The sequence below is a fragment of the Orussus abietinus genome, unplaced genomic scaffold (genome assembly GCF_000612105.2).
Source record: "Orussus abietinus isolate OABI.00-Male unplaced genomic scaffold, Oabi_2.0 scaffold20, whole genome shotgun sequence".
In the NCBI taxonomy this organism is placed as follows: Eukaryota; Metazoa; Arthropoda; class Insecta; order Hymenoptera; family Orussidae; genus Orussus; species Orussus abietinus.
In genome coordinates, this window is record NW_019394282.1 from 317,688 (window position 1) to 340,812 (window position 23,125).

The 23,125-nt window shown below is 38.4% G+C and overlaps 3 protein-coding genes across 6 annotated transcripts; 2 read left to right on the plus strand and 1 right to left on the minus strand.

The window, feature by feature from the left end:
• Nucleotides 1-1,575: 1,575 nt before the first annotated feature.
• LOC105694628 (wee1-like protein kinase) lies at nucleotides 1,576-9,754 on the minus strand. The gene is made up of 4 exons (XM_012415492.2): nucleotides 9,357-9,754; nucleotides 6,318-6,642; nucleotides 4,395-5,277; nucleotides 1,576-3,347 (listed from the first exon to the last, which is right to left on the minus strand). The coding sequence occupies exons 1-4, from the start codon at nucleotides 9,607-9,609 to the stop codon at nucleotides 3,033-3,035; spliced, it is 1,776 nt and encodes a 591-aa protein (XP_012270915.1). The 5' UTR covers nucleotides 9,610-9,754; the 3' UTR covers nucleotides 1,576-3,032.
• A 2,400-nt stretch (nucleotides 9,755-12,154) lies between these two features.
• LOC105694617 (prenylated Rab acceptor protein 1) lies at nucleotides 12,155-14,504 on the plus strand. 3 transcript variants are annotated; one of them, XM_012415472.2, is made up of 5 exons: nucleotides 12,155-12,233; nucleotides 12,480-12,686; nucleotides 13,270-13,503; nucleotides 13,667-13,866; nucleotides 13,946-14,504. In XM_012415472.2, the coding sequence occupies exons 2-5, from the start codon at nucleotides 12,619-12,621 to the stop codon at nucleotides 14,050-14,052; spliced, it is 609 nt and encodes a 202-aa protein (XP_012270895.1). In that variant the 5' UTR covers nucleotides 12,155-12,233; nucleotides 12,480-12,618; the 3' UTR covers nucleotides 14,053-14,504. The 3 variants fall into 3 exon arrangements, with proteins under 3 accessions (XP_012270895.1, XP_012270894.1, XP_012270893.1); XM_012415471.2 differs by lacking the exon at nucleotides 12,155-12,233 and adding an exon at nucleotides 12,315-12,397; XM_012415470.2 differs by lacking the exon at nucleotides 12,155-12,233 and having other exon boundaries at nucleotides 12,415-12,686.
• A 138-nt stretch (nucleotides 14,505-14,642) lies between these two features.
• On the plus strand, nucleotides 14,643-22,925 carry LOC105694616 (anoctamin-1). 2 transcript variants are annotated; one of them, XM_012415468.2, is made up of 11 exons: nucleotides 14,643-15,034; nucleotides 15,631-15,993; nucleotides 16,084-16,209; nucleotides 16,506-16,988; nucleotides 19,046-19,439; nucleotides 19,591-19,823; nucleotides 19,965-20,162; nucleotides 20,279-20,726; nucleotides 21,008-21,213; nucleotides 21,415-21,702; nucleotides 21,914-22,925. In XM_012415468.2, exons 2-11 carry the CDS (start codon nucleotides 15,718-15,720, stop codon nucleotides 22,154-22,156), a joined length of 2,895 nt encoding a protein of 964 aa, XP_012270891.1. In that variant the 5' UTR covers nucleotides 14,643-15,034; nucleotides 15,631-15,717; the 3' UTR covers nucleotides 22,157-22,925. The 2 variants fall into 2 exon arrangements, with proteins under 2 accessions (XP_012270891.1, XP_012270892.1); XM_012415469.2 differs by lacking the exon at nucleotides 14,643-15,034 and having other exon boundaries at nucleotides 15,905-15,993; nucleotides 16,067-16,209.
• The last annotated feature ends 200 nt before the right edge of the window (nucleotides 22,926-23,125 follow it).

The following is a 23,125-nucleotide window of genomic DNA, read 5'->3' on the forward strand; positions in this document are numbered from 1 at the left end:
GTTCGTACTAGTAAAAAAGAAGGCGTTCAGCAAAACAAGTAATTATCATCAAGTGAGATGCTAAGCGATAATCGCTCCCCAGCGTTATATGAAATAACGACCGTGTCGACCGATGGGAGGACTGCAAGCGACACTTTCCTTCTCGACCGACTCGTTAAGAAAGAAAAAGAAAAAAAAACAATGTTAAACAGCTAACCAACACTGCGTGGGCGTTAACCATCAAACATGTTTATACATTACAAACAGAATGTCCACTTAACCGACACAGCTCACGCGGTTACATCAATAGGTAAATCGTCTCTAGGGTCTTAGACTTTTAGGAAACCATGGGAATTTTCTGCCCACCCCTGGGTGCCTATTTGGAACAGTTTCAAGCTCCACATTAGCCCAGCTACGATGCTTCCGATTTATTCTCATTAACCGGGAATCAATTTCGCACCTTACGAGTAACCGAAATGTATCTCTCTCATCGCTCAAAGTATCCAAAATATTAACAACAACCACGCGATCCTCCGTAAGACGTATGAAATAATGTTTACTGGATTCGAATTCACCGCTTGAAATTAATCTCTACATGTTTCCGATATACGATTACATTTTCGACCCTTTTGTTAATTAACGACTATCGACACCGCGTATAAGTATATCCACTAATCACCGGAAATCAAGTATGAACGCCCTTTTCAGCTAATCCTGCATGAAACCAGTTCCAATAAGCACCCAAGGTTCGCCGCCACCTTCCGTTTTACAGTTTGCAGTGAAACTTATGTTAATTACGCATATCCTTGTCCGAACTAATCGACGGATCGCAAAAGTCCGAGCGGACCTCCGTCAATAACGGCGGACAGATCATATCGTCTCACGCATCGACATCTTCCCGTTATTTCGATCTAAAAAAACAAATCTGGATGGCTACTTGAAGTACCTCGACGGAGAATAAATCTCAGAACAGTTTCATCAGACACAATAATCAGGAAACCAAGAGAAAAAAAAACGTGAAAAGTCATCAAGTACCGAGGCCTTTAAATTCATTTAAGAAAGATTTCCAAGCTAGACACCTCTTTGCTTAAATAAATTTCCTTAAACAAAACGAGACTCTGTAGACATTATTTAACACACAAAAGAAATAATAAGTGTAACTATAGTCAAACCCAAATAAATAGAAATTCCTGCTCGAGACAATAGCCATAGCAAATACTGCACCGAAGTCTTCCGTGTACAAAGTTACTTCAGACAGACATCCAGATCCGTAATGAGAAACGCTGCCCCTCCTAGAGACAGCAGAACCAAAGAAAAAAAAAAAACAAAAAACGAGGAACTTTCTTTTCCGATTCTCATTTCGTCAGCCACTTATTATCGAGGCACTCTTGTATCAATGTAAACGTTCTAACAATAATGAAACAGAGAGGCGACCCTCTCGACAAAGTAGTCAAGTTGTTAAGCGATAACGGAAATGCAATCCTAACTAGCAACCTCCTTGTAAAACTAGGAAAACCGTCTGTCATACGTTCTATAGTTATTATACATCGGTAGTTTTATTCTCTCTCTCTCTTTCTCTTTCTCTCTCTCTATATNAAATGTTATAAAAATAATTTATTCTTAAAAATGTCTCTTCCCTGGAAGTACCGCGTTCGGATCACACGTCTGAGTTTGGAGAGTGACGAGTTTAATCGTTTAAACCGTATGCAGAGTGAAATTGTACCACAGCCACTAATATATACTTGATAACGCGCAAGACTCGCGGGTGGGATTAAAAACATGCGCACATCTCAGTCAATGCCGTTAAAGCTATTGAGATATACACGGAAGGCCGATAACGCGTGGAAATGCAGTTCTGCTATTAACACCTGGCTACGATGAGCTTGGAATTCTCGGATTGGCGAAAAATTCGCGGATTGATGTGTTTGACATGACGGAGGATAAATGTCGGTTACTCAATAAACGGTTTGGCTCCTTCCCCATGATTGTATTCGATTACCCAAGCCACTGCGGAAATAAAAGAGAAAGAAATGGCGATCATGCTTTGAAAGGAACTCATTCTCATTAGGTCACAAAGTGCGGTGAAATATCTCCTCATGGTGTTTTATGACATATAGCATGCAACTCCGTAGGACCTGAGTACTCACTTGAAATAATATTTACGAGAATATTCATCAGCGGATATTAATTGACGCGTACTAAAGATCAATCGACAACCACGCGTGACCGTTATCGCACGTTCATTAATTACTGAAAGTCTCGGGAATCGTCCTAATAATTCCCCATAAGTCCTCTGGACTTATCTAAGAAAAGACTTTTGAATCATCTTGGTGGTTAAGATGAATCGTTAAAAGAAATTTCACAATTCATCGACACCGTAGAGACATGTTGATTAATGAGGGGGAATATCCCAGTCAAACGCGGGCACGTATAATAGTATCTGCGTGGGGAAAAAAAAAAATAAAGAAAGAAAATTGCGAGCGCTCTGCCGATGCAAATGTACAAATAAAACCAGCTGGAATTTCAAATGAATACCCGGGTCCAAGACCACGGTGTAAAGTCGTCTCGAAAACGACGTAGCAGTTGGAGTACCTTCCATCAACACATGCATGGTAAAACTGTTGATTGGAGGGTAATCAAACCACCCCTACGTCGAGTCCCCAGGGTCCACGGCGTTCTCTCCTCTCCCGGAAGTCCACGAGATCTCGCTCCAACGATTAAGACCTTGGCACTTCCGTTGGAGCGACCTACAGTCAATAATTACTTTCGTACGTCAAGAAGAAGAAATATGTCGAGGGTCTGTGCAACGAGATTCCCGTACAGTCGTTTCTCATATACGAGGTTATAGCTGTTACGGTACGCGTGCAATTTAACCCTGCATACCGTGAGTACTCTCTCCTAATTTGTTCCTTTGTTTCTACCAAGCTCCGGCGACATTTCTTTTTTTTTTGTTTTTACTTAAAACTAGATTAATCGGATATCACAATATGAAGGCACCGTAGGTACCGCTCCCAAAAGCGCTTTCCTCTCGCCCCCTCGGGTGAGCCGAGGGATTAAAAATTTGTAGTGCTATTACTACGATTGACTTTTTTCCCTAACACTCGAGACGAGGTCCTGGTCGGCGTGGGCCTCAGTTTGTATCCTCCGGAGTTCATCGAGCCGTTCATCGCGGCCACGTCGGGAGCGATTGTTTTCAGACACTTAGCTGCTTCCTGAAGCTGCTTAGAGAGGATCTCGTTCTTCAGCTTCTCGGCATTGAGCTCCCTTTTAAGCTGAGCCTTCGTCTTGTTCCCAAAGGGACACAAAACCCTATGCTGGATAAGACTGATAGCCGATGGCCTCATCTCGGGATTAGGATGGATCATCAACTGCAAGTAGAAGCATTTTCACACTTTAGAAGATTGCATCATACTCCACGAGATGTGGACTAAATATGTAGTGATCCGATAGGACATTTCAACGTATACACCCGAAGATATTGTCTTTTCAATGGAACTAATAACTGTCCTTTCGGTACGCGGATAAGAAAAAAAAAATGGAGGTTCAATATTAAATTCGCTGTTATCAGGTTTCAGAGATCAACTGATTCCGATTGTTTAAACTGGTCATTGATGACAAAACGGAGAAAATATGTCCGCAGGAATGTTCCGGGTGGGTGGTAAAATTTGGTGTGCGGTTTGCTTAACTTCAGTTGTACATTATACCAATATTAATGAAATATTGCTTTCCAAGTGTAAATTTATGCAGCAGGTAACATCAGACGCGAAATAATTGACGAGCCAATAAGTGAAGAAGCAAAACGCGTGCCTTCTCCCCCAAATATGTACACCTACGGTGTGCTCCACGTATGCAGAACCACAAAATAAAATGAACTCAAAACTTCTCCAACAATTTGAGGAACCTCAAAACCGCGAAGTGGCAGTATAGGTTTCATCGTTGGACAATCCTTTCAGACGGGTCAAGTTGCCCCATCCTACAATCCATGCCACACTTGTGGTTCTTCGTTCCATCGGCTAACAAAAAAAGGTTTCACATTCTTATAAGATGAGACCACGCGTCGTTTCAAGATTTACGCCCTAGAAGCACCGACAAGGTTTCCCGAAGTCGCTCAGCTTCACGGCTCTCGTCATCATCTGTAGCGTCCCAACAAGGCGACAAACAGATCTTCCTTTGGAAACCAACAAACTTCTGGGAAATTTCTTCCCTCCCGTTTGAACCATGACTCTGATATCACTAATCGTCATTAATCTTCATCAAACGCCACTAAACGTCACTAAACGTTTCGAAACGTTGCGAAACGTCACGCCGTCAAATTTACGGTTTAAACAGGAGAAAAGAAGTTTTCTCCAAGTTCCATGGAACCAAGCACCCCCTGTTGGTAAAAATCATTGCATGAAGTGAAATAGTCCAATCACCTTGAGTAGATCGTTGAAATCGCGACTATATCTAGGCAACTCCTTCAGGTTCCCATTTCTGATGTCATGCCATTCGGGTCCGTTTTTGGGCAGAGGTCCACCGCCCCCTGCCTCGTACACCGTCAGGCCCAGGGCAAAGATGTCCGCCTTGGAGAGGTGAGCGAAGTCCTCGTGGAGGATCTCGGTGGGCAGGTACCTGCAGTCGCCCTCCTCGACCTGCGGATTGCTTATCGACGTCACGTGTCCGAGATCGCCGATCTTGTAGGTGATCTCCTCCTCGACGGTCTCCTCCTCGTCGAAGCCGTCGTCCGCCGAGTCGTAGTTGACCAACTGTAGCCTCTTCTCCTTAGAGATGAAGATGTTCCCGGGCTTGATGTCCATGTGGACGAGCTGCATGCTGTGGATGTACCTGAGGCCCTCGGCCACGTGGAGGAGGAGCTGCCGCACCTCCGCCTCGGAGAAGTGTCGCTTCTCGGCGCGCATGTTGGTAATAGCGTCAGCGAGGCTGCCGCCGTTGCAGTACTCGTTCTGGATGATCATGTGGTTGTCCTCGGCCCAGGCCGAGTAGTAGCGCACCACGTGTTGGTGCTTGCCGAGGACCGCGTGGGCGTACACCTCGATCAGGGCGTTCTTCTCGTTTACGCTCCCAGCGACCGGCTTGATGCTCTTCTTGATCGCGTATACGCACCCGTCCAGTCGGTTGATGCATTTGTACACGGAGCCGAATTCCCCGGTGCCGATCAGCCCGAGCTCGTGGAACTCCTGGTGGTATCGCGGGATGTTAGACTCCTGCAAGGCCACCCGCTTAGTTGGCTGCTCCACCTCGTTGTCCGAGTCCTCCGAGTCGGGCAGGTCGAACTTCGGAATCCTGATGTCGGGAGACCTGCGTCGGAATAACAACAAATTCACGGTAATGACAAATACTTGGATTGACGTCGGAGCCTCGATATTTCAACCTCTTTTATCGAAGTCAAATTTCAATGGAATGAACCATTAACGAAGTATCAAGGCTGCATCTTTACATAGGGAGTTCACCATTGCAATAAGAAGCAGAACCACCGATCGCAGCGCCATTTTATTTTCCAGAGACTGGGTAGGAACAAAGGAAATTGTCGCCCTATCACATGTTGTTCGATTTTTATACGCAATTTTCATAACTTACGAATGCGATCTTCCTGGACTTGGTACTCGCGTATCAATGTTTCTCAGAGTTTCTCGCAATTGAGCCTCGGATAACAGCAAAAAATTAAAACGTCGTTAAAATAATCAAATAAAAAGGCTGCCTCGAAAGTGCTTAAGCTGCTTTTGACTTTACAGAGCTGTTAAGATATTTCAATGACCGGGTAGCGAGCTCGTAACCCAGACTTAACGGGTCACATGCTCCGGTAATTGAAGTACCCCGACAATAAGTACCCTCTGTAACTGTCACTAGTGGGGTATAGTGATTATCCAGACAATTATCCAGACCAGACAGGACCCGGCCGTTGTTTGAACATTTCATTGCAACGTGCTCTGCTCGTAAACATTTGAATAACGGATAGGTAGCTAAAAATAACTGGTTCAGAAAAGATCCTCCCAGCTATCCCAAAAAAAGAGACTCAGTTGCCATCCTTTACTCCCACCTATTTATAACCATTAGATGACATTGTCGTTTCTCCTTCCAATTTGTTTAAATAAACCTATAACGCAACATCGATGCAACCTTGAATCGAAGCACAAAAACAACTATTGTGTATTATAATAATAGTAGCAATGACAAAACACAAGGTCACAATTGAACATATCGAGTGTAATATAAATGATGGCCATGGTTATAAATGTTTATAGGATATTACCGGTCATTAGGAGCTGTTAAAAATAGAGCATTTACGTCCTACGTTTAATGTAATAGTTCAAACCACTGACATTACAATGAATACTTACCCATTTAGACTGCGTTTGGATCGAGTCCTTTTCCTAGCAGTAAGTAGCATCCCACTTGGAGTGAATGGATTTACATTGGCTGCGGGTTTATCGGATTTACTTTGAAAACATGATGGTGTAGCCCTTGGCTTGTCCATGGGAAAAAGTCTGGTGCACTTGGAAGGTATGGGAGTGTGCATCACGCTCTTCTCCATTAATGTTTTTGGAGTAGTTGGTGAATCAAAAAGACGGAGAGCACGAACGCGTTTGTAAGGGGGACTGCTCGCCATTGATATCCTAGATGACGAAATGCCTTCTCGATGAGGAATCTTCATCCCAGTAGTGCCTATAAAAAAGAAGAACCTACTTTTTAGTACATTGTACGACAATATAACTCACAAGGATTAGACAATACAAATGAATGAATTTACTGTTACCAATTTTATTTCAAATTGTCATTTGTGTACCTCAACTCGTTCTCATTGGGTAGAGACTTTACGAGTTCACAGTGCTGCCATTCAACACACGTAATGTCTCTCTATTACGACTGGGTACCATTGTTGTGGTAAATCATAGTGGTAATTAAATTAATTATGACGTTAAGTTTTAAATTAATTATATACCCATGTTCATGCTCAGTGTGAACAAAATTGTCTCAGTGTTAATGGTATCAATTGTTTCACATCCTGTGTTAACATATCTTCGTGTTAACATGTTACCTAAGATCGATTAGTGGTTCACGATTAATCACAGAAATAACTAACTATTTTGTTATGAAATCCATTTATAAATAATGAAATCCATTTATAAATAATGCTGTGATGATTGCATTCGCATTCGGCAAGATTGCTATATTACGTTATAAATTATATTTAGTATTATTTATGCGTAATTAATGTTATGTTAGAACAATGTATTGTGTAAATCGCAGTAGTAATAAAAGTAATTGTGTTAATGAAATTTTGAATAAACTACGTACCCATCTTCATGCTCAGGGTGAACGTAATTGTCTGGTGATCATGTCAATTGTTTCACACCTTGTGTTAGTATTTCTCAAATTACTAAACAACTTAATATTTATTAGTATTTCACAATTTATTCCAAAACTGAATAAAACCATTTTTGTTATAACAGACTCATGAATAATACTGTATTGAAGGCATTTATATTTGATAAGTTTAGTACAGAATGTTATATATTATATCAAATGTTAAATGAATGCAGTTACTGATATGTTAAATCTCCATATCGACATTCTGGTCCATGGCCTCTAGGTATTTTCCTTGGAACAATTTCTCATTGCCGGTATGATCCAATAACCAGTATTGATTAATTAATTTTTTGAAACAAACCCCAAAGTCAATCGCATTCCTTTTAATTTTTAAGCAGCATTGTAGCTCCATATAAAAAATCCAACAAAACAGTCGATAAACTGCTGGATCCTTTGCCCTGAAGATGTGGACTGCAACGTTCGTGAAATGCCAGCAATTAGCAGATAACAGCTGCAGAAGACATCAGGAAACCATAGACGAGAAAATTTTTACAGTTCTTCCTAGAAACTTTACGGTCATATGATTATTTGCAAAAATGGTAATAATTACTTTTCAAGTTATTCCAATCATATCACATTTAAGAAACAGTACATAATGTGTTTACACAAGACATAATAGATGGCTTAATTGGTAAAAACTGCGATTTGGTCATATGTGAAACTGTATAATTTCACTTTTCAATATGAATTATATTATCTGGCATGATCATAGAAATTGAATACTCATTACAAAGTAATACATCATATTGAGCAAGTAAAGCTAAAAAACAACAGCAGTTTCAATGCACCAGTTCCTGTGCAACATAATAATGTGTATGGAAAAATTGAACCATTGTTTATTTCATCAATACTTCCATACTATTATTTAATTCAATAAACTGTTTTCTAATTTGAACAACCACGCGATTATGCAATTTAAAATAATAACTAGTCGTCTGTTCTACTTCTTTGTGTATAACCATGTACATACAGGATACATTTCACAAAATCGATTATTCTCAATATTTATTTGAAACACGTTTGTAAATTTATATTAAAAACATTATTTTACAAATTATCTATCCTAAAAGATAAACAATATATCATCAAAGCATTTTTAGTGTAAAAAGGAAGTTCTATCGTTAACAAAGAATTATAACATTGAAAGTGTACAGTTTAAAAAAAATCATAAAAAATCATTTTCATATTGAAACTTCAAATTACAGAACATACGTTTCCTTAGATGTTTTCTTTCAGAAGCTGAATTCTTTCTTTGTGTTTTTTGGAATCATTTGGAACTTTATATTCTGTTAATAAACTTATGCTAAAGAAAACCACACTAAACAAAGGTATACAGCTTTTCTAAACATTCTAAAGCATAAAACATGAAACTAGAACACACTGGAAATTTGGTAACTCTTATCCCATCATACTTCAACTACAATACCGATAACAAACATCATATAATTTGTAAGATCTTCGCATAAATTTAAAAAACCCCTCAAATTACGTCATGCATTAAAATCTGATTCGTTCAGTTAAATAAACCAGCCCATAAGCCATAACATAATCCACTTTACTATCGTAACCAAGATAAACTTCAATAGTGATTACAACCTTCAACATTAAAACGTATCATGCCAATTTTAAATTAAAAAATTATGGTAAACAATGCGTATCGTCAATGAAGCAATAACGTCATAAAATACATTTTCCCCCGGTACAAAAGTAAGTAATCATTAAGAAATAATTCTTACAATTCTATATCCACCTCCTCAGGCCTTACCGAATTAACAAATTATATAACAAACGCATATGCACCGAGCGTCAAAAATAATTATTTAACCTATAAAGAAATGTAATTTCAAAAGTCTACTTAAGGACAATAAGATCTACAGTAGTTCTTTTATAACGAACATGTATATAGACGTTTCACGCGTCCCATTTTTGACTATGGGATGGGCTACGGGCTGGGTACGTCGAGGCGTTGCGAGGAACGCGCATCCCGAAATGCAGGAACAAGATCTAACCTGTCACCAAGAGTACAGGAGTTCTGTTGTTGTTTATGGATACAGGTTGGTTGGTCTCGCTATCGCTGCAGTCCATCGAGCTGCCGAAGGAAAGCTTCCGGGGCTGGGGTAAAGGCGAACACCTGAAATCTTCGGCCGATGAGTCCAAAACATCATCGATGTCGCATCCCGAGCTGTTGATACGACAGCTGATGTTGAGTTCCTCGTCCTCGATATCGCATGCCTCAAAATGCAGCTTCTGCGCTACCTCCATGTCGACAAGCTGTCACCATAAGTCGGCTAGCATTCAAACGGCACTTTTCATCTCAAAAATCCACGGATAAACTATGACCGATCAGTTAATTTAGACAATTGCGCGACAACTGGTTCATTCGAATGCGATCGCACGTACCACGCTACGTTCGTTATGGCGGGTGGCCCGGTGCTCCATGGGAATTCGTCTCGGCCAATCAGCCGCCATCTTGCGACCCGTTGCCATGGAGACGAGGCCATCGAGCGGTCCGATTGGTCGGCCGGCACACAATGAAAGCCTATGAAACGCCACCTGCTCGGAGGGTGACTCGCTGTACGCTGGGCTACGAACCCTATGCGGGGTAGAGGGAAAGGGAGGGCTCGAGTTACCATGGGCATCTCTCATATCGTCGTGTCTTTGTCGCACCTATTCCAGAAAGCGGCAACTAGGTCTCCCGAAAACTGGAGTGGAAGCGTTGCATTAGGCAGCTATACGCAAAACCGGCGTGGCTTGCTCCCTCCTCGCGTCTTCCGACGCGTGTCTTGCCGAATCTTACCGAATGCTACCATCTAAAATTCTTGGTAATCTCTCCCGATGATAAATGTCATGGCCATTGTGCCTGTGCTTCTTACAGCATAAAAATTCAATTACACCTAAAGTAACCTAAGACTCTGTGTAAAATTCTTCTTACTGTTACAGGGGGAGAGACAGCACGCGGTAGAATCAAATTCTTTGCTCGAGATTGTCCGCGATTGAACCTGATTCCTACGACATCGAAGAGGCTTTCTTTCAGAAGGACAAAGAACTCGGCTCGTCCAAACCTAGAGGCGGTTCCTTTCATTCATCATCCACGGAGTTTTTGTATCTCTTAACCGATTCGACGCATCTCCACAAATGCGCCTGAACTTTCTTCAAAATAAAATATTTGGATGTTCTTTATTTTCTAACTATGAATAATTGTACAGAAATCGTCGCTACGTTTAACGTTGCCACGTTTTATGCGATTGCCTTTGGGAGTATACATATCTCAATATTCCGTCATTTTTTAATGCCAATTTAAATCCCCATCGATATTTGACAAGAGAATGGTTTGGATCAATTCGTCTCGCGGCATATTCCTAAAAACGTCCTTTTAACCCAGTCTCTAGACTTTCACTTTCTACATCATTTTGTTTGTTCCTCCCGGATCCTACAAAGAGCCTGGCTGGAATACGAAATCATCTGCTCTCCGTACAAGGACGAGACGTCTGCAAAGAGTCATAGAAATCGCTGCCAGTTAAATGGGCCTCGAGGCCTTCGCGGAGTTTCGGCGAATTAGCCAAAGGCGCTTAAAGGTACGAGAATGATCGGGCCGAAATGGTTGCCGGTTTACATGCCGGGCGTTTGGGCAATAAAAGAATTTCCGTCGGAGCAGCTGCAACCTGTAGCGTGCGTAAGGGGCGTCGGGGGAGAAGGGAAGGCGTAGTACGATGCGAGAGGTTATACTCGTCACCACACCGCGGCTTTATAGGCGACCCCTGTACGTGCACGTTTACCGTGCTGTGTGTGCGGGTCGCGTGAGCCTCCCTTTATACAGGTATACGGGCGCGCACTCACACCGCTACCCCGAGCCGGTTCGGGCGAGCGTGTGTAGGGGTGCGCGCGCAAGCGGGTGACCGTGAGCCGCATGGCGATAGGGGAAGGGGTGTGACGTAGCAGGACTGGGTCTTTGTCATTTCGTGGTGCTGGTATGGCCACGAGTTACGAGATGGGTAGAGCAGCATGCTTATTGCGCAGTTTCGGTTTGCATGCGATTATCCAACAGGAACGCTCTTACCGACGGAGACAGATAGAGAGAGAACTATGCAGAAGTGCAAATCTCGCGAAATCTAACCGCATTTAAATAAATCGATATTGGATGGGCAGTTTTATTTTATTCGTAATTGTTATCAGGATTGAGTAATTTCATGTTCTTCCGGCTTTTTGACGTATATTACGTAATCCAAGTAGTTTACTGTAGAAAATGGTAGAAAACCAATAAATTACGTTTTTAATATGAAGAATCCCGCAGACGGACAAGATACGACTTCTGTTGGGTTATAATCGTCTTTTGAGCACATATAAATACAAAACAATTTTTAAGGAATAATTAATTTGGCGCTGGCGTTGAAAATGATTTCGACTTAACCCTGTTTAATGCCAAATTTCTAATTGGATTTATTTTGTACATAGAAATGGAAGGGCGTAATGTACTTTACACTTGTGTGGAAAACGGGACGTATTTTACGTTGTAATATACATGCAAAAAACCACGTTGTATGTTACATGAAAATTATACCTACCAACCCTGTTCATCCCCAGAAACAAAGTTTAAACGCAGTTACCCCAGCTGTTTTAAAACATCTTCAGGAAATACATTTAACGTGGTTTCGCTTCGAAGCAGCTGTTCGCGAATCTATGGTTGTCAAAGATCGAAAACCACCGACTCCCACGAAATTGTCGAAATAACATCTGGCAAGCAGAGAGGAAACGATGTTTTCCGTAGGAGTAATACCGAGATAGAGAAAGACGGACGCTCCCGATGCAGCTGTCTCTCTTTTACCAATTTCGTGTTCCTATACATGGTCATGATATGTACGACTAAAATCAGAAAAGAGTAAAAAAAGGTATTCATCCGTGCTCCTTTAAAAGCCCGTTGAATTTTAATTTGTTGTACCGCGCGATGGAAGTGATTTCTATGAACCTAACCTAATCGCGTCGCATTATCTGCGAACCTCTTCCGTTGTTCACGAATGTCAGCCCTGTTGATTTTACCACGCATGCATTTTCGGTAGCAGCCAATCACGCGATTGCTTATTATCTGTAGTTGGTACAGTACTTTCGATATTAAATTTCTATACTTGGTTTTGCAGGAACCTCTCTGCAGGTGCTGCGCGAAAGGAGAGTTACGGACGGTAGATCAAAGAGTATCAAAGAGTATAGATGTAGATTGACAGCTGGTGTTGAGTAGAACTGGAATCACTCTACCGATTTTAAACCAAAGGAGATAATATGGCTAATATAGACATCAACGTTACGGGCGACATGCAAGCTGCGCATCTTAAACAATCTACGAGCGGGTAAAATAAAAATATATTCACTTGTCTGTGACGTTGTAAACATATGCCTAACCTCTTCACTCTTATTTTGCATCTGTTATGATTCACAAAAATTGGGACTGATCATTTTCAGCTACTATTAATTATTGTTAGAATTTTATGGATTATTGTGTAAATAACTAAAAGTGTGAGAATTAATTTGGAATATTAGTCGCTTTGTTATTTGGGTCGTAGAATTAAAGTTATCTATTGTAATTGAGAAATGATGGGTAGGATAGGTTAATTTTAGTTGTTTATGCTCTGAAAATTAATTGTTTGGAAATAAGTGGTATAATATTAAAGATATATAGTATTTATTTGATGATTCCTGGCAAGTATAAATTTAATTTGGTCGGTATCAAATTGATGTCACTATTTTATGACCTACATTATGTTAAATATGTATTTTGGTAATAGAGTGAATGCTTCTCTGTTCCATATAGATGAACATGTAATATGAAATGGTAATATGGTTGTTTAAAAATCAATAGGTTAAACTTTACATCTCCATTGTTACAATATCGTTATTGTCTTTTTATTGAATGTTTTTCATTTCATTTATCAGATACGAATTTCTACAGTTGCCGCAATTACCACTGGGGCAATTGGGTTATCCTTTGGCACAGGAATGGATACAACATAGAAGAGCAACGCTAAGGCCATGGTCTTTATTTTTGAATACTAATAATATTCGTCCACCACCGAGTCTGACAAGATTAAGCAAACGTGTGATGAGAAATATTGAATATTTTCAAAGCAACTACTTAGTGGTATTCATCGGGCTGGTTATATACTGCCTGTAAGATTGTAATATTTTTTACATTTATACGCCAGAACATTTAATATTAATTACAATGTAGCTATATATTGTTTTAATTTTGCTTATATATAAAGTTACGTTAGCTATCTTCATAACTAAAATCGTTGTTTTTCTGCTAATTTAATTTTCATTAATGTTTCAGAATTACATCTCCACTTCTTTTACTAACTGTAGCAGCATCTCTCGGAACTTGTTATAAAGTGTCTCAGAGACATGCAAAGCAAGAACTGATGATTCTGAATCACAAGCTTACACTCGCACAAGTGTATTCTTTAGTTGGTATCTGTTCATTGCCTTTATTCTACTTAGTTGGAGCCGGAGCTGCTCTTTTTTGGGTTTTGGGTACGTGTAAAGATCTCAAATGAATGTTATTATGTTAAAATACTTTCATTAATATTAATATTAATTTATTACGTTACAGGGGTATCTTGGTTTATGGTAATGTTGCACGCTGCTTTTTATAACATCGATTCGGTACTGTGCCCTGGGGAAGATGAATTAAATTCATTGGTATTACAAGAAGTATGAAAAGCGTGTTTTGTATTGACTTTAACATCAATACATATCGCTCGAGTTTAACCAATTTGATCAATAGTACTGATAATTTATTACGTTACAAATTACTGCAATATTCTCTGAATTGTTAATTTTTTAAATCGCAAAAATTGTTTCATAAAATATATTATTGTTCATAATGTATGGAATATACTGCAACCGTTGTAATAATTTTTACGTAGGTAGGTCATTTTTGTAATAAATCTTTATATATTTCAACTTTTCTGGTACAAAAGCGCAATTAGGTAGCTTGCAACATAATTATATCATGACTTAATATTAAAAAAAAAATAGCATGAAATTTATCTAACTACATTTATTAGGCAAGTACATTAAATCATACTGTATATATTATAGCATTGCTGTTGTAAGATCAGTTCTATGTACAATCTACTTCATGTATATTAAAATATTTTGTATTATAATTGAATTTTTTTGTGAAAACTGAAAATGCTCGTATACTTATAATCATTGTATATATATCTTTGATGGTTTCCTAAATTTCTATTCAATGATGTCATGTAAATGTATTTTGTCATTCCTTCGAATCTGGTATTAAAACGAATGCCATAAATACATAACAAAGAATAAAACTAAACATCGACGTGTACAAAACCTATTAATTTGTCTGGTTAAGATTTGTTTTGTAAGATACAATTGCACTAAAGTTTGTCGCGAGTATTTAATAGAATGTTGGAATCTTAATAATTAGAAAAGGGCAGGTAAACGAATCGTCAGGAAAATGATGCCGTCCCCGTGTCACAAATTTCATTCGCAGCCATTTCATCCTCAAAACAATGTCACTGTGAGTGAGTGTTCGTTTTCATGTTTAAATATAACCGCTGACTTCTAGCACCGGACATGTTCCGTTCGTCTGTGTTCTTCGACATGAGGTGTAAGAATATACCCTCTCAAGAAAGAACCAACGTCTTATTTTTTGTACTGTGAAAGGCTGGTAAGAATATACAATTAATTTCAATCGGGCACCCTATGTCATTTAGTTTTTGTAATTAATAACAACGAAACAGAGCATGATTTATTGACCAAAGCAGACGACACGAAATGAGGAGACATTTTTACCCTTCCCTATGATTTTACATTCGGATTATTTACATGTTAACGTTAACCTTAATTATTAAATTATCACGATTTATGTATTAGCGAATATTTCGACGAATAATTAAAAACGTAGCGATCTTGGAATATCATGGTATAACCTCTTTTAATATTTTTCTTCGTACGGAAGCCAGCGAGAGTGTACCGAAATATTCGCAGTCGGTTTGCGCGCCATATTTGAATTTTATAATTCAATCGATGACAATGCTATACTTATATTGTTGCACTATAAACATTCGTATTGTATTCAGGAAAGATGAAAGTATTCATGCAATTTAAAACAGATTTTGTAAACAGAATGCCTTGGACAATGATGTCTTTGTTATTGATGAAGTTTCATAGAATTGTGGATAATTAATTATTTAAATGATAAAATTAATATGCAAACGGATGGGCATTTGGACGAAAGAATTAAATTAAGAACGTTTCTTACAGCATGTTGGTTTCCCGGGGACATCGTATATCTGCTTCCATTTGTTGGCTTATCTAAGAAAAATAGAGCAAATCTCCAGCGAATGAATAATGGAGGAAGATGACGAAGAGGCGACGCTAACCAGTGAACAGAAAATTTCCCAGCCAAGCATTTATCAATCCGCCCGAAGTAGTTTCCACCAAGACTCTGACCAAAGTAGAAATATCTTTAACGACGGTTCAATTTTTGTTAACAATTTGTTCACTGCAGTTTCTCTTCCGAGCATTCAACAGTCTTGCACCGATGAAGCGTCAACTGTTAAGAGTAACAAAGAGACACCCGACGAAGAGAGCTGCGAAGACACCATCGAGCATGAGACCAAATCGGTAAAAGAACGCTTTCTAATACCGTAAATATAAATACCTTCATTATAAATCATTCTTCATCTCGTAATAATAGATGACACTTTTATGCAGCTTTCGCATTACGAGGAAGCCTCGAGTTTGTACTTCCGTGATAAGACTCGCACCATTGACTTTGTCCTTGTTTGGGATCATCTTGATGGAGAAGCAACTACGTACAGGAGTGTTGAACGCAGACGGGTACAAACATATTTATTATATGGCGTATTTCCCCCTTTTTGGTGCTATCTGTTTATATATTAGCCAAAACAATTTTGGACTAACCATTTTTATACCACGCAGCAAAGCAAATGCTGACAAATATAAGATGAATAAATTTGTAAACTATACGTAGAAGTAAAAAAGATGCGCTATGTATGTCTCTATGCTACATTATGTGGTATTTAAAGCGATTCATCATTGTTTTCGTATAATTTTTACATGTACGGTTTGCAAAAATGTTCCAACCTTTTACACAATTTTCTTTAAATTATTAGGTCTTTGAAGGAAATTTGGAGAAGGAAGGCCTGGAGCTGGAGTACGAGAAACCCGAGCCAAATGGACTGCATTTCATTAAAATTCACGCTCCCAGGGAAGTCTTGCGCCGCTATTCCGAAATTCTGAAACTCAGAATGCCTATGAAAGAAGTACCGAGTTTGAAGCTAACTCAGTCGTCCTACAATGTTATAATCAACGAAGTCAATTCTTTCGTTAAAAGAATTATGAGACGTTATTACGTGGATACTTCTATTTTTCCTACAATGAAGCACCGATTTACAGCGGTCTACAGCCGAGATAAGGAGTACTTGTTTGACTTGGAGGCACCGGATTTCTTTACGCCGGCGACTCGTTCCAGAATTGTGCAATTTATTATAGATAGAACAAAATTTAACGAGAGCAACCAAGAGAATGATATCTCATTCGGTATCGATAGATTAATCGCCGAAAGGGTATATGAGGCAGCTTACCCACTTCATGATGTAAGTTACACTTTTACACCTTTCTTTTTAACACGCGCAGCAACCTTTTAAAGGTCTCTTTCATCTTTTTTTTTTTTTCAGTAGAATCAATAGGAAACATACCAAGCAACATATGAAGTATAATTCGTAACACACACGCATTAAACACTTTCTGAAATTATCCAAATATAATTAAATGATTTTATTTAATGGCGCACATTTTTTTTTGCGTGTACGTGATGAGCTTTTTCACGGTTTATGGCTTTAAACGGTTCTCTGCTATTCTTGGAGGCACGTGACTTGGTAGTTCATTGTTACCTGGTACCGTAACTACTATGTACCTTCCTTTAAATGACCATGCCACATGATGTTTAAATGGCTAAACCTCAATGTAGATTTAAATGCCAAGCGATATAATATTTAAATGCCCAAGGAAACAAGGATCTTCCCTGCCGGATAATCCTATTATCGAGTTCGCATTGTTCATATTTTCGTAATGTCCTTGAGGTAAATCCGAGTATTCTGGGTAGAGAACCTTAACCGTGATTTAAAAAGGACACGAGAGAAGTTCAATAAACTTTTCATTTGGCCTGTGAAAGCCCACCATAAACCGCTTTGTCCTTTGGGCAACACCAGTCGTAACTTTCTATTATTAACTATTCTAAAGATTTTTGTGGTCATTTCTAGGTAAAAATGTTGCACATTGCTCTTGCGGTCTTAGGCGAGGGAAAGTAACTCCTTTGTTCTTCTAATAGCTTATGAATAATATGGGTGAATGCAACCTTTACACCCTGTACACTTTGTTACAAGTTTCAAATTTCTCGACATTAAGGCTCCACTCTCGATGTCGTCCTAAACAATTCCTAGTACAGTTAGGTTACTTTTCAGGATCCCAGGACATTGTCTTCGTTTGGGGGGCGCCCAAAGGACTTACTTGGAAAAAGTTATTAAATAATCGGGATAAGATCCCCCGTTGAGTCCTCAACCCTCTTAACAATTTTACCTGCTCTGGACCTGACCCTTCTTCCACTATTTTCTTTGGAATAGTCGTTTCCTAGTTTCAAGAAACTGTCCCAACAATTATTGGAACCCTGTACCGATATAAGACCATGGAAAATGTTTAAATAACTCGCACACAATTTCAATATCCTTATTAATATAGCGGCATATTCGTTGAATTTCAAGATCTTCTAAAAAATAGTGCACATAATTATACATATTTATCCGATATTTTATTCGAGGCTTAATGAAATAATCAAAACGTATTATAAATAATATACATAAAACATCATGCAAGTGTATTTATTCTATTGATATCTCATGAGAAAAGACAACTTTTAATGAACTTATTTTAAGTTTACGCTAAACTTTACTTTCAAGATTTCCATTTTTAATGATTAAGTGACGACGTTACGTCGTTTATAATTAAATTATCTTTATGTTCTGCTTGATATATAACCGTTTGAGTCCTAGGGGGTATTGAAAAAACACTGTCGAAGAATCCCGAACAGCGCAACCGCGCTTTCTCTAAATGAGTACGAGAAGACCCAAACAGCGCGATAGCGCTTTGTTTATTTTATGTCGATGAATCCCACTCGGCGCGATAGCGTTTCTTGAATTGTAAGATGTATTATTTACACCCTTCCGTTACGATTTAAATTCCAATAGCGCGTACCGTAAACAACAAAAGTGTCGGTCATACATCGGCCTATTTCACGGTTTGGCTGAACGTAACTTCTCATACGGTTTGTTTACATTTGGCCCGATTGACATACCACGTCTCTCACACGTTTTGTTCACGTTTGGCCCGATTGATTTACCACGTTTCTCACACGATATTGTAAGTTAAGAGTTTAAAAGAAGGAGCAGTGTAATGTACTTGGGTCAGTGAATCTGAGCGACTTTGACAATCGGTGACGCACCGTCAGTTGTCCACAACGCTCGAAATGTGTTGGGTTTTCTCGACATAAAATCTGAACAGCGCAATCGCGCTGCCTGGGACTCAAACGGATAATGTCATTAAGTGTATGCAACGTGAATTTCAAGTTGCATAACATATGTTTTCTGATTTGTTTTAGGGCAGTCTCCATACACCAGGATCTATGCGATATTTATTGTCCACAGAGTGGGCTAGCATAAACAAATGCTTTCATTACCAGCCTTTGGATTATATTAAAGAGTACTTTGGAGTAAAGATAGGGCTCTACTTTGCCTGGCTAGGATTTTATACTCATATGTTATTGCCGGCGAGCGTCGTTGGACTCCTATGTTTCATATATAGTTGCGCAACCATATACTCCAACAAGCCTACGGAAGATATTTGCAATGCAAAAGAATCCATCAAAATGTGTCCTCTGTGCGATAAGTTTTGCGGTTACTGGGAACTTAAAGAAACGTGCATATACGCACGAATCGCATATTTATTCGACAATCCGTCAACGGTATTTTTTGCGATATTTATGTCGTTATGGGGTACGTAGTTTTCAGACCAAGAAGTAGAAATCTAAGAATATGTAAAGGATAATCAGGACGGATGCCTAAAAGAAAAAAAATTTAATTTCCAATAATTCATTTAAAAAAAAAAGAAAACGAATAAATTCTTAGATTTCTGCTTTCATTGCAGCTACGTTGTTCCTGGAATTGTGGAAGAGTTATTCCGCTGAAATAACTCATCGTTGGGATTTAACTCGATTTGATACTCAAGAAGAGCATCCTCGGCCTCAGTACTTAGCAAGACTGGCTCATGTTAAGAAAAAGTCGGTCAATATTGTTACAAATAACGTGGAGCCTCGAGTTCCCTTTTGGAAAGTACGATTACCCGCCACGATATTGAGCTTTTCTGTGGTTTTATTATTGGTAAGCATACGTAATTAAATGAATATTTTTTTCATAGAGTAATTCCACATTTTAATGTGATAACATTTGACCCGCTGGTTATGTTTCTATTTCTCCTTTACATGATATTGATGAAATATTATATCCAGTAATATTTTGCAGATGGCTGTAGCAATGGCGGCGGTTTTGGGCGTAGTTTTATATAGAATGTCCGTTTTGACAGCGCTGAGCGTTTCCGGAAATCCAATGATGACAAGTTATGCTACATTATTTACTACTGCCACAGCCGCCAGCATCAATTTATGTTGCATTATGCTATTTAATTGGGCTTATAATTGGCTAGCGGAATATCTGACAGAGGTAATTTTCAACTGAAAATGTAGTAAAAACGAATCCAATTGGTTTTACTGCAACAATTGTCGAAGAATCTTCTCTATGTACACATTATTCTTTATTAATTTTCTACATGTTCACAGATTGAAGTTCTACGTACTCAAACGGAGTTCGACGACAGTCTAACTCTGAAGATATACTTGCTGCAATTTGTCAATTACTATGCGTCCATATTTTATATAGCATTTTTTAAGGGCAAATTTGTTGGTTACCCTGGAAAGTACAATCGCTTTTTCCGAATTCGACAAGAAGAGTGCGGTCCTGGTGGCTGTCTTATGGAGCTGTGTATCCAACTTAGTATAATTATGATCGGGAAACAGGCCATGAATACGGTCCTAGAAATGTTGCTTCCATTATTTTATAAGTGGCTAAACACTTTGAAGGTTCACGTCGGAACGTCCGATAATGGAAATAGAACCGCAGACGGTGCCAAAATGTCGTTCAATTCAGGAAAGCACGTCCAATGGGTACGGGATTTTAAATTAGTCCAATGGGGTCCCAGAAGCTTATTTCCGGAATATTTGGAAATGAGTAAGTTAATACTCCCTATTGAGACATTTTAAAAAGACGCCTCGCCTGCGTCTTGCTTTTAGGGCGAGGGGCAACAATGTTGCTGAGTGTTTTTCGAGTTGCAGGGTAGCTCGCAGAAGTGCGACCAGATTTACTAGTATACCTTGTAGCAGCCAATCCTCCAATAATTTCCACCAGACTATTTGTAATAATTACTGAAAAATTATCTCCGTGTTTCTTTGCAGCCTGTAAAGCATTCCCATCGCTCTTTGTTGCTTGTAATTATTCATTTATTTCTACAGTTTTGCAATATGGATTCGTGACGATCTTCGTGGCTGCCTTTCCTTTGGCTCCGTTTTTCGCATTGCTGAACAACATTCTCGAGATGCGTTTGGATGCCAAAAAATTGTTGACCATGTATCGAAGGCCTGTTGGACAACGCGTTAGAGATATAGGCGTTTGGTATAGAATACTAGATTCCGTATCGAAACTGTCGGTCATTACAAACGTAAGTTGTATTTTCTCACCCTCAATACGTAATTCTTAAGTTATTATCTAATTTCAAAGTTACTGAAAAGAAATTAGTTCCGTCATTTTGTTGTACAAAACTGACTCATGTCATCAGATACTTTGCCTAATGTAAACAGATTTGGTAGAGTTTTGCTATATTAGTTGGGTTGTATTTTCTTGATCGAAACATTTTCTTTAGGGCTTCATCATTGCATTCACTTCGAATTTCATTCCACGACTTGTGTATCTGACGACTGTTTCGAAAGATTACTCGATGGATGGATTTCTTGAGCATTCTCTGTCAAAATTCAATACGAGTGATCTTCAAAACGGAACGGAGCCTTTGCACGTGGCTGACAAAACAAATGTTGAAATCTGTTATTATGCCGATTATAGAGAACCACCAAACTCTCCGAATAAGTACCAATACACTCTTACATTCTGGTACATTCTGGCTGCAAGATTAGCTTTTGTTGTGATATTCGAGGTAAGCATTTTTCATGTATCCCTATAGAGATTTATTGTCATAGTTAAGTGATTCAATTATTAGTTTGGGATAAAAGCGTTTTTGATCGTATCACTCCCAAACCGCGTATTAGCCAGTAGACAATTAAGTTTTATTTTTTTAACTCTTCTCTTATTTCCAATTTAAAGTAGAGTAATGTAACATTAAATGATGTATGTATTATATTTTATAGAATATCGTAGGGGTTGTAATGATCTTTGTACGATGGTGCGTGCCGAGCATGAGTCCTCAACTTCGGGACCAAATTCGTCGTGAAGCATATATTACAAATGAAATAATAATACAACAAGAAACCCAACGTGCTTGTACTCGAACTGCTAACGGATTTTCTAATACCAAGAATCATGATTCAAACCATGGTATCTCCAATCGTTGGAATCGAGTAATCAGATCATCTTCATCTAATTCTCTGTAGTGAATTCCTGTTCAAATATTTATCCTTCATAAAGGAAGAAAATTACTTACAATATCTACAACCTAATCTATGAGACTATTTAACCTGACTGAATAATCATTATTCACATTAGTACGTATAATTAATAGAATTGAAGTCTAATAATTTGTCAACAACTTCAACAACAGTGACAAACAAGTACTTACTACTATTTTTTATTAAGACAAGAAATGGAGCATATTTTAAGAAATACCTCAGCAGCAAAGCTTGCTTTGCTTCGTTATGATATTCAAAATTTAAAAAAGTTAACATATTTCAAATTTTTAAGAAAGGATATACTGCCAATGGAGAGTCCTATATATTGTACTGTAATGTAATATGTAAGAAAACTTATAAGTTATACTGTTTTATTGATTGAACTTGACTAATACATAATATTTATGATACTTAATTATAGTCTGTAATCAGGGACAGTAGATTTATTAAATCGAACAGTGATATTTTTAATATTTTAAAAGTCTCTTGACAGACTTTTTGTCTGCGTTTCTAGAAACAGTAAATGTAACGATAATCTTTCCGTAACTATAACATCAAATGTGAAAAAATAATTCTGTTACTGTTTCGTGTTACTATATTAGTGAAGTGATAATATGAGTTAAGATAATGTCGTACTTTATCTTAAATATTTTATATTATAATTTCTTTATACGGAATGTATATTTTTCTTCGCTACTTTGATATCAATATCTGTCAAGCGTATAAATAAATCGTGATGATATTTTAAAAATAACCTGCATCCATTTTAAGCTCGGATATTCTGTCATGCTCACTCCTATAATAGCAAGTAATTTTATTTAAAGTATATACAACATAGTAATGAAAAGTATACTGAAAACAATTGCTGAAAGCGGTCGTTTGTTTTAGATATGCCTACTTCAGAACGTTGTGCATGTAATAAGTAATTAAGAGACATTTAATGAGTGTGTATAT